Source organism: Monodelphis domestica, chromosome 1, assembly GCF_027887165.1.
Source record: "Monodelphis domestica isolate mMonDom1 chromosome 1, mMonDom1.pri, whole genome shotgun sequence".
Taxonomy (NCBI): Eukaryota; Metazoa; Chordata; class Mammalia; order Didelphimorphia; family Didelphidae; genus Monodelphis; species Monodelphis domestica.
This window is the reverse complement of record NC_077227.1, coordinates 81,180,738-81,197,666: the sequence shown is the minus strand read 5'-3', so window position 1 is coordinate 81,197,666 and position 16,929 is coordinate 81,180,738. Positions and strand designations below refer to the sequence as shown.

Below are 16,929 nucleotides of genomic sequence, written 5' to 3'. Positions count from 1 at the left end.
GTTGTTGATTATCAAGACTGAAGAAAATGAAGGAGAAAATATTAACAATGCACATTAAGCTTAAAGTTTGTTAGATACACCCCCCCCCTCCCCACCTTGGAGATCTGGACATTAAACATTTTATCAGTACAGCCCTGTCTCCCTTCTACAGAAACTGCCAATGTTACAGCTATCTCTGTTATGTGTGCAGGAGGCCCTTGATAACTGCATCCTGCCACCATTTAAAGAATCGACGTCGAACCAATTAAGAAAGATTTCGAGACTAGAGTTCTTTTGGCTACTAATTCCAGGAAACATCTTTAAGAGGTGGCATTTATCAAGAAAGGGATGCTTTTACCATTCAAAAAAGAAAAGTACCCATGAACTGGGGGACCATTTCTCTCAGGAAACAACAGTCATTCTTAATAGCTGAGAACTCCACCGAAAATTTATTATAAGTCATTGTTTCCCAACCTTCTATTTGGTCCTGTTCCTTTTCCCACGATTGGCAACACCCTGCAGCTGGACCGGAGGAATATCCCTGAATCTCTGTGCAGAGTAAATAAGCATCTCTCTCTTCTCTTGGCTTCATTCCCCACTAGTGGCAGTCAGTGTGTTTTGGGAGACATTTCTTCAAGCAGATCATTCTTAGGACTATGGCATGTTAGAGGAGGGAGGCAGGTACCTCGTAGGCTGTCTAGACTCTCTTTTGATTCACTGTAGTGGTCATCAGGACCCACTGCTTCAGCAGTCGCTGAGTGCCATCGAGTTCCCCCAGGTGTGGATAAAAAAGGGCCATCCCCTGCTATAATTGGCACCACAGAGTAGTAGGAGAAAATGCCATCCGTCCCACTTAAAATGCCTGTGGTCCATCGAAAGAAGAAAGGAGTTATTTAATGTGAGAAATGAGTAGGTCCAGCAAAAAAGCAGGGACCTCCAGCCTCTTAGATCATGGAGGAGAAGATTTTCCTGCACATTTCCTGCACATGGGAGCACTAAGACAGGTTTTCAAGCAAATGGAAGTGTGTCTGGTTAAAAGGAAGTCCAGCTCCAGAAGAACCAGCAGGTTCTGAAATCAGACCTCTGGAAATAGAAAAGGCATTGGACTTGGGGTTAGGAAGGCCTGGATTCCTGTAAAGGGTCCAGGATTTATTAGCTTTGTGTCCTCAGGCAAATCATGGCCTCTCTGGACCTCGCATTCCTGTGTCTTATATGAGGACATTATTAATAAATGTTCTGTCTGCCTCCCTGGGTTGCGAGCAAAGATTAAATGAGGTTCACGTGTGAAAACAAAAGGTCATTTTGACTTGGTAGATCTGATGTCTTTTTTTATATCCTTCCTGATCTATAAGGACGCAGATTTCTCACTTGTAAAATGATATGACTGGTTTAGAATGGGGTTCTTAATCTTGGGACCATCTTGGTCCCAGGGGGTCTATAGATGCATGTCAGAGGATCTGTGAAATAAGTGAGGAAAGTGACATCTTTATTTTATCCTACTAGAAATGATTTCCTTTGTAATCCTAAATGTTTTATTTTACAATTTTGTTTTTTTTCCCCTGAGAAATATATAGGACTCATCAGACTACTAAAGGGATCCATCACACAGAAAGATTAAGAACCTCTAGTTTAGATCATCTCTAGGGTCTCTTCCAAATCCAAGTTTGAGATCCAGTGATACTGGCCTGGAGGGTTTCAAGTAACGTGAGGACCCAGACTAGCACTGGCTTTTCTGCTTTAGAATTTCATGGACAGTTTTGTTCCTCTTCCCCAATTTTGGTATTCTCAAAGCTCTAGAGGCATCATCATCATCATCATCATCATCATCATCATCATCATCATCATCATCATCATCATCATCATCGCAGCATTTACGTAGTGATTTAAAGTTTACAAAATGCTTTACAAGCATTATCTTATTTTATCCTCACAACAACCTTGACAGATGGGTGCTATTCTTATCTTCATTTTATAGATAAGGAAACTTGCTTGGTTTCATAGATATTCAATCAAAGACTGGATTTTGCCTCAGGTCTTCTTGATTCCAGTTAGGTCCACTGTTGTATTCACTGCAGCACCTAGCTATGAAATAAAAGCTCAACTTCTCAGGAGGTTGGGGATACTGAACCAAAGTGTGCTTCATTAGCCTTGCTTCTGGCTGGCAGCGCAAGACACAGAATGACATTTTAGCCATTTTAGCCTTCTATGGGTTGGGCTGCATGCCCATGTTGCATCTTCTCTGTTGCAAATGTCTTGAAGGGGGTGATCATGATTTGAGAAGTTTTTCAGCAAAGTCAATAATGATAATTCAAACTGTTTATCACAAGATTCAGTGATGACCCTCTCATGAGTACGCACTATTCCACGCAATTGTGTTTTGAATATGTTGTCATATTACATGGATTCAAGGCAGTAAAAGAAGCTCTGATTGATGGCAGAAACAAATTTGCTGCCAGAGGATCTCTGCCAGTTTTCAAATTCATTAGTGGTGGATTAGGTATGTTTTTGCTTGACACAGATCAAAAAGAGGGAAAGGAATAGTATTTCAAGAAACTGGTGGAAATATACCCACTTCCAAACCAAATCCCCCAAAGCAGTGACATGCTTTTTTTTTTTTAATGGATTTGAACACATTTGGGTATATTTTTACTTTTTGTCAGAACCTATGAACCAATAAAATTCATTGTCATTCAAGATAGGTTTGTATATCATGTCTTCTAAATTATTTTTTAGTCTGTTTAAAACATTTTTAAAATTTAATAACAAATTTTCACATAAGTTTTCTGAAGTCATATGATCCATATTGTCTCCCTTTCTTTTTCCTTTTCCTCTCCTCTCCTGTAGCTTACAAGTAATTCCATCAGGATTATACATGTATTGAGTGATATAGAAGACATTTGTCTTTTTCTAAGGCACACTTTCATGTTTTATTTAACAGCCACCGAAGAATAAAGAAAAAAACTGAGGCCAAAATAAAAAGACAGAGAAAGAAAAAGAAAGAAAAAATGATTATGGAGTAGAAGAATTCTAAAGGGAGATGAGAGCTATACCTCCCATATATTTAGCCTTTAGAATTTACTGACATTGTTCACCCCTCAGATAGGACTTTTACCTTCAAAGATTTATCACTCCAGTTAATTTCCCATTGGCCATTTTCTAGTTTCTTCTTCTTGGCCAGAGATCCAGATCTTCTAAGTCTAGCACCTATACTAGTGTCCTTCCACTGGACAATGATGACAAGTTTATGCTGCCTGGGATTCCTAGGAACATGTCTTCTGGCAGCCTGACCTGTATATTCTCCATCTTCTCTATGAATATATCATATGATAAATTGTCAGTTACTTTGCAGAACATTGTGTAAAGGCATTGCTTAGATCTACTATTCTGATAATATTGCCAAAGAAAAAGAAATTAGCTTAGACCAACAAAATCTATTTTTGAGGAAGCCATGTAGACCTAATCGTCATCCATGGTATGTGCTTCCAAATTACCCTCTGTTAAACAGGAAGAAAGTGAGTAAAACAAAATCACACACTGTTTAGGGCATTGAGACCTTTGTTTTACCATGTGATATCTCTTGTTAAGCATATACACAATTCTTCTGTTGATGCCAGTTGCAGAAAAGAATTAGTGACAGCTAATAGATGCACAAGTTTAGAAAATTTGCCTTAAAATGGATGAAATTAAGTTGGTGGTAAGAGATTTGCTATCAGCCACCAGTAACAGGTAAATCAGATACGTGAATGGGGTTGCTGCTACAGGGGGAGGTGACCTGTCTGCTGGTAGTTATAATGGCAGAACTTTATATTTACAATATTTGTCATTTTTAACAATAAAATTAATTACATTCAAATATGACCATCTAGTGAGCCATTTCTCCCAATCATTATATTTGTCAACAAAAACAAAGCTCCCATGAATATTTTCATACACACACAACTTTTTATCCTCATGCCCTTCAGGTCTAATTCTACTAATGGAATCTTTAGGTCAATGAGCATGAACTGCTTTATAGCTCTTAATGTATATTTCCATCTCGTCTTCTCAAAAACAATTCACAGCTGGTCTATCAATGTAATAATATTCTCCATGTTATTATTAGCATTTAATTTGATCAATTTAACTAATCTAGTTGTCAGTTAACATATATTGAGAGCCACATTTAGACCGGTGAAGTTTTACATGCCTGCAGGAAAAGTTAGGAATCATTTCCTGTCAGCCAGTCTGTGAAAGGACCATATTCCTCAGGAAAAAGAGAATGTGCAAAAATCTATAGACTGAATGGAGCCAGGTCCTGAGACCTGGTTCAGGATTTCTTCCTAATATAGCCTTTATAATTCAGGACCTTGATATAACATATATAATAAAAATATAATATATAGCATAACATATAAAAATAAATTGTCACGCTGGGTATAGATAAATATCTCATACCACTCATTAAAATAAGATCAAAATGGATAGATGATCTAGACATAAAAGGAAACATTATTGTGATTACAGACAGAAGACAAGATAAATGATTTCGTCACAGGTGGCTTACTAGGGATTTTGAGTTACTGATTTGTGTAATTGAGTCACTGAGGCATATTGAAGCTTAGTGTACCTGTACTATTGTATGGGCCTCTATGATTGATTTGTGTGCTGGCTTCATGAGAAAGTTTTGGGCTTGGCCTGTAGCTGTGGTTTTGCTGGGAATTATGTACCTAAGTAAAAGTTAACCCACGATAGTCTTTTAGGGATTGGGTTTAAGGGTCTGATCTTTTGGTGATGTTTTGGGGAATAAGGGTACAGGTGTTTTGCTCTTGCATTAATTCTTTTGAGACTAGGGGGAATAATAATCATGTCAATTCATAGGTAAGGGGCATTGATGAAAGAGGTCATGTAAAGGGGGTTGGGTGGGCAATCACATCTCACCAAGGACTACTCTGTGGTCTCCCCAGCTACAACGTGTGGCGTCATGGTCTGATGACTCCCAGCGCCCTCAAAGATATAGAAATTGCCAGTGTTAAATTTCTCTCCATTTGTGAATTCAAAAGGCGTTTGATTACTATATTCCATAACTATTTAAAAATTCAGGATCAAATTGATTGGAAAGAATTTTGAGGCTAAATTTCTTTCTTCTTCTATTGGCTACTAGTTTCACCTAGCACCTTTTAAAGTCAGCATTTATAAAAAAATACTTTCACCACTCAGAAAAGTAACTCTTGAACTGAGGGACCATTTTTTTTAGAGAATGACAGTTATTATTATTAGTTTTGTTCTCCACTGAAAATTTACTAAAGATCATTGTTTCCCAACTTGTAGGTCATGGAGTAATTACAAGTGGCCCATGGATCCAAATGCACTCCAAGCACTGTCATTTTGAAAAATATTTGATGTACCAAAAGAAGTCCTGTGTATTATATGAAAACAAGATGTTGGGAGACCCTTCTGGGTTAAGATATGGCTTTATTGTGATAGAGAAATCACATGGCCAGGATCTACAGGTTTCTTCTCAGTTCCAAACATGAGACCCAGACTACTGACATTAAGAGGGTTTTAAAGGCAAAAAGAGGAACTTACAGAGTAGGGGTGATGGCTTTCGGGGGGCACTCTTTATGTGAATAATAGTGACTTATAGATCATGGACAGATCAGAACACTGTTGACCTGAGCTTCTTTACAGGTTATTTTGTCATAGTACATCATGACCCTCATGAATCCTCCAAGAGCCCTTGGACTGCAATGCTTTAGCCTTCTCTATGATTTTTGGGTATACTTCTTATTCCTATAACCTCTTACATGAATGAGTTTGATATAAAATATATTACAAAATAGATGCACACTAATCTAAGATTAACATAGTAACTCAATATGATTCATATGATTATAATAACTGTAACAATATACATATTGAAATTATACCTCAGGTATTATCCTGAGTGTTATGGGGTGTTATGGGGTTCAGATGTGTACCCCTGGGGTTTGGGAAGGATACCTTTTACAAGAATGCAAGACTCCAAAACTTAGCTTAAAAACAAAAAGAGAAATTTATCAGTTTAGAAAGTAATGTTGAGAATGGCCAGGAGGATAGCAAGGTGGAACATCAAGATGGGGAGCAGTTCCTTGTGTAAAAATGGAGATTTGAATCCAGGACTCCAATCCCCAGGAGTCCTGGCTAGCTTCCAGAATGCCCTCTAATCCCACTGAGATTTGCACCTGGGCAAGGTCAAAAATTTCTATTTAACCTGGCTGTAAAGGCTACTGGGGCTCTTTTTCCTACTTCCACTTCGGAGCACACGCGGCTCTCCACCTAGTAGGCAAGATGTGAGTGGTTGTGAATAGGCTCTCTGGGCCTAGACATGTGTTTTTCTTACTTGTATTTTCTTAAGTTTCTTATCTTAAATAAAACTCTAAAAATATAATACTCCTGCAGAGAGAAACTAATTTCTATCTACCTCAGTTTCCCCCTAAATTTTAATGATTACCCTTGGGAGGACATCATGAATGGAAAGGCTGTTCCCCATGAGGACAGCATGGATGGAAAAGCTGTCCTACAGATGATATCAGTTCTGGGGATTTTATACTCTTTACAACAGATGCTACGTGACCTAGAGTGTTAGTCCCTCAGCCATTTGGTGGGGTGGGGTGGTCATCTGACTGGGGTTTGCCTGGAGGCATAAAGATTCATCTCTTGTCCATCTTAAATCTAGAGGACAATCAAAGAGGATAAACATCTCAGGACCCTACGGGGTCATTGGGTGTTTCTAGGTTCAGAGTCAGGAGTTTGCAAGGGAGCAAGGGAGTTTCCCTGATAATAAATAGTTCACCTGGGTTTCTGGGGGTACAGTGCCCATGTCACTGGGACTACATTCTTATTCTGGTTACATATAGAGTTTTGCCTGGGACTAAATTCTTACTATAAATCAGTTACATTTCTTAAATTCTTAAATCATACTCCAACCATTGATTAAGCTATTCATTATTGATTTTCTGGTTGCAATTGAAAGAATATTGTTTCACATACGCATCTATATATAAATATTTTTCAAAGCCATATGTATGTCATGATTCATCAAATTCAAATTAGCTTTAGCATCACTGAATTCATGAAAGTTTTTAGTAATTGTGTACTAATCCTACAATTATAATGTATGGGTCAATGAAACTTTTTATGTTGTAAAAGGGTCCTCAGTCTTGGAACAGATTAAGAAACATCCTCTCGCAGAGTGGTAAGATGATATGGGATATGAGTTACACTGTCAAAGTCCTGGTGTTACTAAACCAGCCAACTGGTTTTATTTACTAAAAGTATTGATTCTATGGGGAAGTGTCCATATTGGGAAATAACTGTGATATTTAAGAAACACCTTGAATCAGTAAAATTTGAAAGAACACATTTAGGGGCTCCTGATACTTTAAAGTACACTGCTATAGAGCACAGGGTAGTATTCCCTATAAATCTTATTGGAAGGTGAATATTCTTTGAAATGCAATTCAGGATCGAAGACTTATTAGCTGATTGACCTCCTGTTTATAATCTACTTCATATCTCTCTATTCAACATCTTCTATTGCAATAGTAGTAAGTAAGAACTTCAATGGATCTATCTGTGGTTACTGCTCTTGGTCTACTGCTTTGTATATCATGTCTTCTCATTTTGGTATGGAAAAGGGGCTTTGGAAAAGGAAAGCTTCCACTTGGTCCTGTTCCTCTTCCCATTGTTGGCAATTTACTGCAGCTGGACCTGAAAAATATCCCTGAATCTCTGTGCTTGGTAAGTCAGCATCTCTCTCTTCTGTTGGGTTCATTCCTTATTCTAGTGGCAGTCTGTGTGTTTTGGGAGGCATTCTTCAAGCATATCATTCTAATGTTAAAGAAGGTAGGTAAATGCCTTGTAGGTTTCTAATACCCCATTTAGCAGGTGGCTTAGGCAGCAACAACTACAAATCTCACTGGGGCTTCCAAATATGTCAACCTTGAAAAACACAGAACCAACAAAGTAAAAATAAAGAAAGAATAAGTCTTTAATCAGGACAAGGAAGACAATCTTCTGGCCAGTCACTACACAGAGTCCATCTCTGGCACTCTGGGAACACTGTCTTCAGAAAAATGTACCTCCAAAGAGAATTTTCCAATTAACTGAAGAACTTGGGGTCCTATATACATTCTGGGGAGTGAAGGACAGGAAACACACACTGACTGGTTACAAACAGACTTGGGAAAGAGACTGTAGCCTGAAGCTAGAGAAGATAAAAAGGCTACTTGAGGTTTGAGGTATTTCTATCACTCCTATTCAGGGTGCTTAATGGATGTTTAATGGTCCATTGTTCAGTCTAAGACAAAGGTTAGTCTGGGAGTTCTCTGAAGTCAAGTTCCCATGGGACAAAGGTAAATTTGGGGGTTCCATAAACCAAGGTCATCACTATTCTTATTCTCATCTTATAGATAAGGAAAATGAGACACAAAGAGTTCAAGTGACTTCCCTGAGGTTGCGTAACTATTAAGTGTCTGGGACTGGGTTTTGCCCCAGGTCTTCTGGATCCCAGGTTCATGGCACCTAGTTATGAAACACTGAAGTCATAAAATGTGCTTCATTAGCCATTGCTCTGGCTGCTAGCCCAAGGCACAGAACAACATTTTAGCCTTTTTAGCTAGCTAATGTTAAACTTGAAAAAATACAAAACTATTAAATAGTAAAAAAAAATCACTCTTTAATTAAGGAAAAGAGTTTAGCACTAAAATTAGGCCTCCTCACAGAGCTGAGTGCTATAAATCCACAGAGTCCCCAGACCCTGGCAGCTCTGATCATTAAACTCCTGGGAGTGACACTGCTACAGATGACAACTCAGAGGAACAAAAGTATTTGGGGACTTATATCCCTGTTTAGGGGAACTGAGGACTGAGGATGGGAGAATATAGTTGATTGACTTACCATGATAACAAAGAAAATGAAGAGTCCTGGTGCCTTAAAATAGACACAAAAGGTAAAGATCCAGTCAAAAGGATTGGGATACCTTGGTAAAGGACTTTGGCCTAGAGGGAGAAACCATTGGGGAAAAAGAAGAGATACTTAACACCTGATGGGATTAGCCATCTCTATCTAAACTACTTTCAGGTCTATTGTTAGTCTGAGACTCCTGAAGTTGGGATTTTCCCTCAGGGGGAAATTTGTGCAACAAGATCAAACTTGAGGTCTCCACCTTCAAGCTAACTAAACTGGAGGGTGGAGAGGGGTCAGCAGATCTCACTAGGCTACAAGTTTCCGGCTTCCAGATTCCATGTCCACACAATCAGATCTTCTCCGTTATAAATGTCAGAAATGTTTTGATAATGGCTTGAAAACTTTTTCAATAGTATTGCAAGCTGTTTATCTTCAAACTTAGTACTGACCTCTCTATTTCCCACATCTCCTTTCACAGCTAGCAAAAGAATATGGCCCAGTATTCACTCTGCAATTGGGTTTAGATCGTGTTGTTGTATTACATGGATACAAGGCAATAAAAGAAGCTCTGATTGATCATGGAGATAACTTTTCTAGCAGAGGAGCTATGCCAATTTTCCAAGTCATTAACAATGGATTAGGTAAGTTTCTGCTAAACATAGAGCAAGAAGAGAGAGGAGAATAGAGAATGGAAGAGTATTCCAAGGAATTGGTGGAAATAGCCCCACGTCCAAACCAAATCCTCCAAAGCAGTGGCATTGATTGAGTGATATAGAAGCCATGAGTGGTATAAAAGCCATTTGCCCTTTCTCTAAGGTTGCAATTGAATAATTTCATATCATGTAACAGCCAGCTAAAGGAGGAAGAAAGAAACTAAAACAAAAATAAAAAGAGAGAGAAGGAGAAGAGACAGTAAAAGTCAGGAAGAAAAAATAAAGAAAGAAAAAGAATGATAGTGGAGTGAAGTAATCCTAGAGGGAGAAGAGAGATCTAGGTTTCTTATCTATGTGGCCTTTAAAATTTCCCTAATCATTCATTCTCCCTCAGGTGTGACTTTTACCTTTCAAGATATATTACTCCAGTTCATTTTCCAATTGGTTAGTTTCCAGTTTCTTCTAGCCAGGAATCCAAAGTTGCTAAATCTAGTACCTACATTAGTTCATATGTTCAGTTTATCACTTTAGGACAGTGATAGCAAACCTTTTAGAGATGGAGTGATGGGCCCTGCCCAACCCACCAGACCAAGTGCTGTATCTGCGCCCCCCCCTCCAGAGACCCAGTGCCCTGCCTCTCCCCTATTTCAAGTGCCAGGCATGTCCTACTGGCTCCCCCTCCCCCCACCCTTCACCCCACACGAGGGAGAAAGCACTCTAATTGGGCTAATGGGCAGAGGGGCAGGTAAAGTGAGGAATGTCCTCAGTTCAGGGGATTAGCTTGAGCACTCTGCTCCCCTCTAACCCTGCCACCTGTTAGTCACCTACTTTACCCCCTGTGTACTCCCATTGGGTTGTTGGGCAGAGGGGTGGATGTAGTGGAAAAATGTCATCAGGCACATTGGAGAGGAGGAAGGGAGCAGCTCCACCAGAGTCCATCTGCCTTTCTAGTAATGAACTCGGGAGGGGGTGTTATGGGGTTTGGATGAGTATCCCTGGGGTTTGGGAAGGATACCTTTTGCAAGAATGCAAGACACCAAAACTTAGCTTAAAAACAAAAAGAGAAATTTATTAATTTAGAAAGTAATGTTGAGAATGGCCAGGAGGATAGCAAGGTAGAATAGCAAGATGGGGAGCAGTTCCTGGGAGGACAGCATGAATGGAAAGGCTGTTCCTCCATGAGGATAGCATGGATGGAAAAGCTGTCCCCCAGATGACATCAGTTCTGGGGATTTTATACTTTTTACCACCAACCCTATGTCATTGTGTGGACATGACTTTAGAGTGCTAATCCCTCAGGCACTTGGTGGGGTGGGGTGGTCATCTGACTGGGGTCTGCCTGGAGGCATAAAGATTCATCTCTTTGTCCATCTTAATTCTAGGGGACAATCAAAGTGGATAAACATCTCAGGACCCTAGGGGGTCATTGGGTGTTTCTAAGTTTGGAATCATGAGGATGCAAGGGCAAGGGAGTTTCCCTGATAATAATTTGCCTGAGTTTCTGGGGTATAGTGCCCATGTCATCTCCCCCCTCTCCTAATATGTAAGGGAAAAGGGATGATGGTCTCAGTATTCTGTAACTTCTTCAGAGCTGAGAATGGGTGTAGAGTTGTCCCTGCCTAACATTAGGAGAGAGAGGTATTGACTGTAGGCCATGTCCAAAGTGTCAGGCTGGGATGGTTGCTGAGGTTATGGTGGTATCTGGCATCTTGGTGACTCCCATGAGTGCTTTTACCCTAGAAGCAAGTAGAGAGATGAATCAGAGAATTATATTTCCAGCTGGCTGTGTATGCATGATTTAAAACATAGGAGAAGACCCAACATTTAAGGAAAGAAATAGTTATGGTCCGGTAGTTAAGAGCTAAAGTAAAGGGGTTAAGATAACAGGGAAGGAAAGGCTGTGGGACAGCACAGGGTCTTAGGGACATGACCTCAGTGAATGCCTGGGTCCTAGGTAGCTGGGAATCTGCTTGGAGATGTGAAGGGTGTTCAGTGACTGCTTCCCCTGATGGGCAGATGGGTCACAAGGGGAGATTCAGTCCCTAAGATAGAAGTGTAGAAACCAGGACGAGGGCAAACACTAGAACACTAGATAGAAACAGAGAAAATTAGTACAATAGCAATTGATATTACACTTGCATTTGGGTATCTTAGCCAGCAGACTTCTTCAGAAATCATCTTCTGACAGGAATAGATCCCTTTAGGAAATCGGATTCCTGAGTTGTTTGCAGAGTTGTGTGTGATGTTTCTGTTAAAGGAATATCCTTTTGCAAAGTACACATTAACTATAACATCTATAAACACTTGAGTAACAATATTTTACAGATGAATTTCTTTACCTCAGATTCTGGGGAAAATTCAGGAGAGCTTTGAGCTATTCCAAACTCAAGATTCAAACTTCAATTAAGGCTGTAAACACAAGCCATCAATTAATAAACTTCACCTACTTTTCAAAGTATGTTCCCTATCAGTTTGAGAATGTTCAATTATTAACCTAATAGGTTGTTTGGGGAAATGGAAACTTTAATTTTATGATTTGTATCATGTGCTGATTATGGGATTTGTCATGAAGGAAGAAGGCCCAGAAGGGAAAATATCTCCTCATGTCACAAAAGACACAGTGAGTGGCTTCATGTACCAAGCAAGGCTGTCACTGCCATTATTGTTTCACTCAAGGATTAGCAGCCTAGATGGTCAGGAAAGTCCAGTCCAAGGTGAGCCTTGGTTTGCCTTCTCTAATCATCCTAGGACTTTCTCTCTCCTCAGAGCACTTTGTGTTGCCATTGGATCCCAGAAACCTTTTTTTTCCTTAAAGGACAAGTCTCACCCATTACAAAATTCTGCTTATCAGCAGTCCAAAAACAAATTTCCATACCCTCAAACAAGCTTTTCTGACCATTTGCCCTCTCTAAGGATCCCTTAAAGCCTATGAGTCTGCATTATAGCAATTATTCTTACATATTTTGGCAATAATTAATTTATCACAATTTAGTCATAAAACCTAAACAGGAATGTTGAATTCATTAGCTCTATAGTAAAAACAAATCAGGGCTAGATAAAATCCCGACCTTAGGCCATTTGAAGGGACTAAGACAAGGTCAGTCAGGAATCTCTCTAAGGAATTTTCAGAGAAATTCCAGAATTATTTGTAATTTTCCACATACATCAATTCTAGAAATTATCCTTAAGTTAAAGATCCAATTAGGAGAACAGAACATCCATTTCACCTTCTCTCTCTTTCTCTCTCTCTCTTCCTTCAAAACCCTCTGCTTAAAAAGCAGAACACAACTTCCATTCTTCCTTCACAAATCTGCATACTCAAGCTTTATGAACTTTAGATCAAAGTCCCTCTTTCTTCTGAATTCAAACCCAACATATCTTCTCTACTTTCTCTGACTTGCTTTTACCATCATAAGTCAAACAAACATTCCATTGGTATCACTTCAATTGCTACTTGGTAACCCAAAAGAATTCTGATTTAAAGGATTACATCATTGAACCATCTTTAGCATAGGGCTCATCCATTATAAATTTCAGTTCATAGAACAAATTAGTAAACTGAGATAACCACTGAGTATTGAAAAAAATCTATGGTAGAGTCAGGTTTGCAATGAGCTTTTGTTTACATCCAAGCAATACTTGAAATGCATATTTTAGCAACAACTCACATAATATATTTAAAAAAATTCATAAAGCATTTAGTATTACAGGATCTATTTTAAATTTAGAGATATGAAACCTTTTAAGGACCATAAACCTTAAAGCAAGCCTTTTGACAAGCAGGCTGATTATCTATTTTTTAAGACCAAGAAGTTAATTGTAATAAAAAAGTTATTCCAACTTTAATACACTGGAGTGAAAACCATTGAGAAGAAAACCATTTGATAATTTTAAACAAAAATCCCTTTTTGGTAAGTTTAAACACTTAAACCCATTTTTTCCCTTAAAACTCTTATGATAGAAAGATAGATAAGGATGGAATGCAGTATTCTTGAGGCTATACTGCTAAAAAACCCATTTTACAAAACTGATCTGTGGCTTTTCTATACAAACTGAAATTTCACTGTCTGATAAAATTAAAAATTAGGATGTTATTTTCTAAACCCACATATATACATGATTACAATTTTGAAATAAAATACCAATAAATACCTCCAATAGATTTAAGCATTACTTCCTTCTGACTAGCTGACAGGGAAAGGACATTTATCAGATCTTATCTCTCCCTGTTTACCTCAAAACAGAAGATAATTAATAGGTTGTTCTACAAGTTGAAAAAAACCTTAGTTTTAAAAGTATAAGACATTTAAAAATCCCAAAATAGGGCTTTCTCACCAGTTGTCTTTCTGTTCAGAATCAACCCTAGAGGAGAAGGCAGATCTGATCAGTGAACTGATAACTTCCTGGTTTCCTTTTCCCCATCTCTGCCTGGATTTCTTGGCGGGCCCTTCCCTTAAAATCCAAGTAAAGAGTAGAGTTTAGAGAACTGGGAGCCTACTGAGGGAATAAATCTAAAAGGTAAGGAGCTTCTGTCCATTAGATATGTCTAATTGCCACCTGGTATAAGAATTTAGGGTAACAAAAAGCCAATTTCCTCATCATTTTTTTCCTTGATGTTGCTCAGCTATTTAAAGTGAGAGAAAACAAACAAACAAAGAAAAAATCCAATTGAATTTTCTCTCAGGCTGTTTAGACTTGATCTCTTCCTAATAAGAGAGGCCTGCAAACATGCTTCTCCCTTTGTCTTAATTGGGTTGGCTAGTCCCTATCTGGCTTGACCTCAGGCTGAAAAAAATGGTATTACAATTTTAGGGTGCCATGGATAGGCCATGCCTCTTGCTTACCAAGGATGTAATATGGCCAGTCAACATTACAAAAAGAAATTGGTTGCTTTTTCTTTAATCTGTTTAATGCCAATTTTTTCTAATTTTTAAGTATACACCCCAAAGGGGAATCTCAGGGTACTCTCTGTCTCTGTCCCATTTAGATGCAGGATGGCCAATTCCACATTGGAGGGTCAACAACTGTGCATCCACAGAGGTTGCCCGACCAAGAGAGACTTCCCACACACAAGAACATCTTCCAGTATAGAAGGGGAAGCTGACAGATAGACCCCAAACTCCAGCAGCCAGACTGATCTGGGGTGGATGGGAGAGAGAGCACGAAAGAGTTCCCACAAAGATATCACCCAAAAGACGGGGGTTTCAGGAGTCAAAGAAAAGGCTGCTTCCTACCTGAGAAGCTGTGTCCTTGTGGGTGATCCAGGGTACAGGAGTAGCTTTCAGGAGAGCCAAAAAGTTGGGCGTCAAAAATGTTATGGGCGGGAAGGATACCTTTTGCAAGAATGCAAGACTCCAAAACTTAGCTTAAAAACAAAAAGAGAAATTTATTAATTTAGAAAGTAATGTTGAGAATGGCCAGGAGGATAGCAAGGTGGAACAGCAAGATGGGGAGCAGTTCTTGGGAGGACAGCATGAATGGAAAGGCTGCTCCTCCATGAGGATAGCATGGATGGAAAAGCTGTCCCCCAGATGACATCAGTTCTGGGGATTTTATACTTTTTACCACCAACCCTATGTCATTGTGTGGACATGACTTTAGAGTGCTAATCCCTCAGGCACTTGGTGGGGTGGGGTGGTCATCTGACTGGGGTCTGCCTGGAGGCATAAAGATTCATCTCTTTGTCCATCTTAATTCTAGGGGACAATCAAAGTGGATAAACATCTCAGGACCCTAGGGGGTCATTGGGTGTTTCTAAGTTTGGAATCATGAGGATGCAAGGGCAAGGGAGTTTCCCTGATAATAATTTGCCTGAGTTTCTGGGGTACAGTGCCCATGTCAGGGGGGAGGCAGCTGTGTGCCCACAGAGAGCACTCTACATGCCACCTTTGGCACCTGTTCCATAGGTTTGCCATCACTGCTTTAGGAAAATCCCTTTTGTAGTTGCATGAAGGATGAATTGGAGAGAGCAGAGAATAGAAACAGGAATATTGCAAAATTTCAGGGTTTTTTGGTTGTCAGTTCTTCCTTTTTGAAGAAAACCAGTGACATGAAGTGATATCTTTGCTTGTGTAAGAATTGGATTTAAGTGAGGCAGAGTTGCTCAGTCATCAGCTTCACTTCTCTCTTTCAAGATCATTGAAGTCTAATGGTAAGACAAAAGTTGAGGCTAGTATTGTCGGCAAAACAGTGATGGGGTCCTAGCCATAAAGGAATTTCTAATCCAACAGAAAGAAGGAAGCATGTGAAAGGACAAAAGGGAAATTATCAGGTATGTTTAAGGAAAGACAAAATAGATTACAATTTGAAGATTTAAGTGATTAGGGAATTTGGAACGAACAATAAACATAACATTTGGGGAGGGCTAACACAAGACTTCCTCCTGGAGTAATTAAATTTTGTTCTGGGTCTTGAAGGAGGTACTGGGCAATGAGGACTGGGCAGGGCATTTTAGCATTCTGAAAAGCTGGTGGGGTCTGAGAAAACTTAATATAAGCAGTTGAATTGGAATAGAGATGCTGCTCTGATAGGTTCTTGAGAGAGGATGATGGGTTTTACAGTTATGATGGTAGAGTAAGAGGCTTTTCACTGTCCATCTCTTTCACAAACAACAAAGAGCAAAATCAAAGGGAAGAAGAAATCATTGAAAAGTTAGATAAAGCAAAGAAAATGAACCAAATGAGAAACAAATCTAAAACATAGTAATATTCTAATGCAATTTATATGGAGTAACTGGAGTCTTGAAATCCCAGAAGCATGACAGAAGGTAAAAGATATCTTAGTGGACATCTTGGAATAGATCAATGACCCACATAAAGGAATGAAATGTCCTCTGAAGGCACCACTTAATGGTTTTCTTACCAAAAACCAAAAAATGGTTTTCTTTCAAAAAGAAAACATTTTCATTCAAAGGAAACTTTTTTTTCCCAACATGGCAATCACTATGGGACAAGGAAAATCCTCCTTTCCTGAATCTTTATGCACAAGGATATATTCTCCCACAAATTTCCACCAGTTAGTGGATAAGGGAACATAGGGGAGGGCAAATACTTAGACCAGCGCAAGAGATTTTTAAAAAATTACACATTCTCTTTGAATGCTCTCTAGTTATTTCATGTGTGAGAGTCTTAAGAATGCCATATCCTTTTTCCCCCCTTTATCACCCACAGTAGGAGTGGGGCCCCGCTGACGTCCCAGGCCCTGCTTCGCTCCCTTTGTAGTATGATATCGGGGTCCTCCTGCCACCGGGGGGCAACAGTTTCACATCCCTAGGCTGCACAATAGAATTCTCCCCCTGATTTGCATGACGATGGCCCTGTAGATGGCAAGCATAGACAGGGGCTTCTGATAGATACAGAGTCCCCAATGGGAT

The 16,929-nt window shown here is 39.3% G+C and overlaps 1 protein-coding gene across 1 annotated transcript in view; it reads left to right on the top strand.

The window, feature by feature from the left end:
• Positions 1-640: 640 nt before the first annotated feature.
• LOC100023281 (cytochrome P450 2C20-like) overlaps positions 641-16,929 on the top strand; it is a 28,330-nt gene continuing 12,041 nt past the window's right edge. The window contains exon 1 of the mRNA XM_056815449.1: positions 641-757. Coding sequence (XP_056671427.1) covers positions 641-757 — 117 coding nt within the window. The remainder of the gene's footprint in view (positions 758-16,929) is intronic.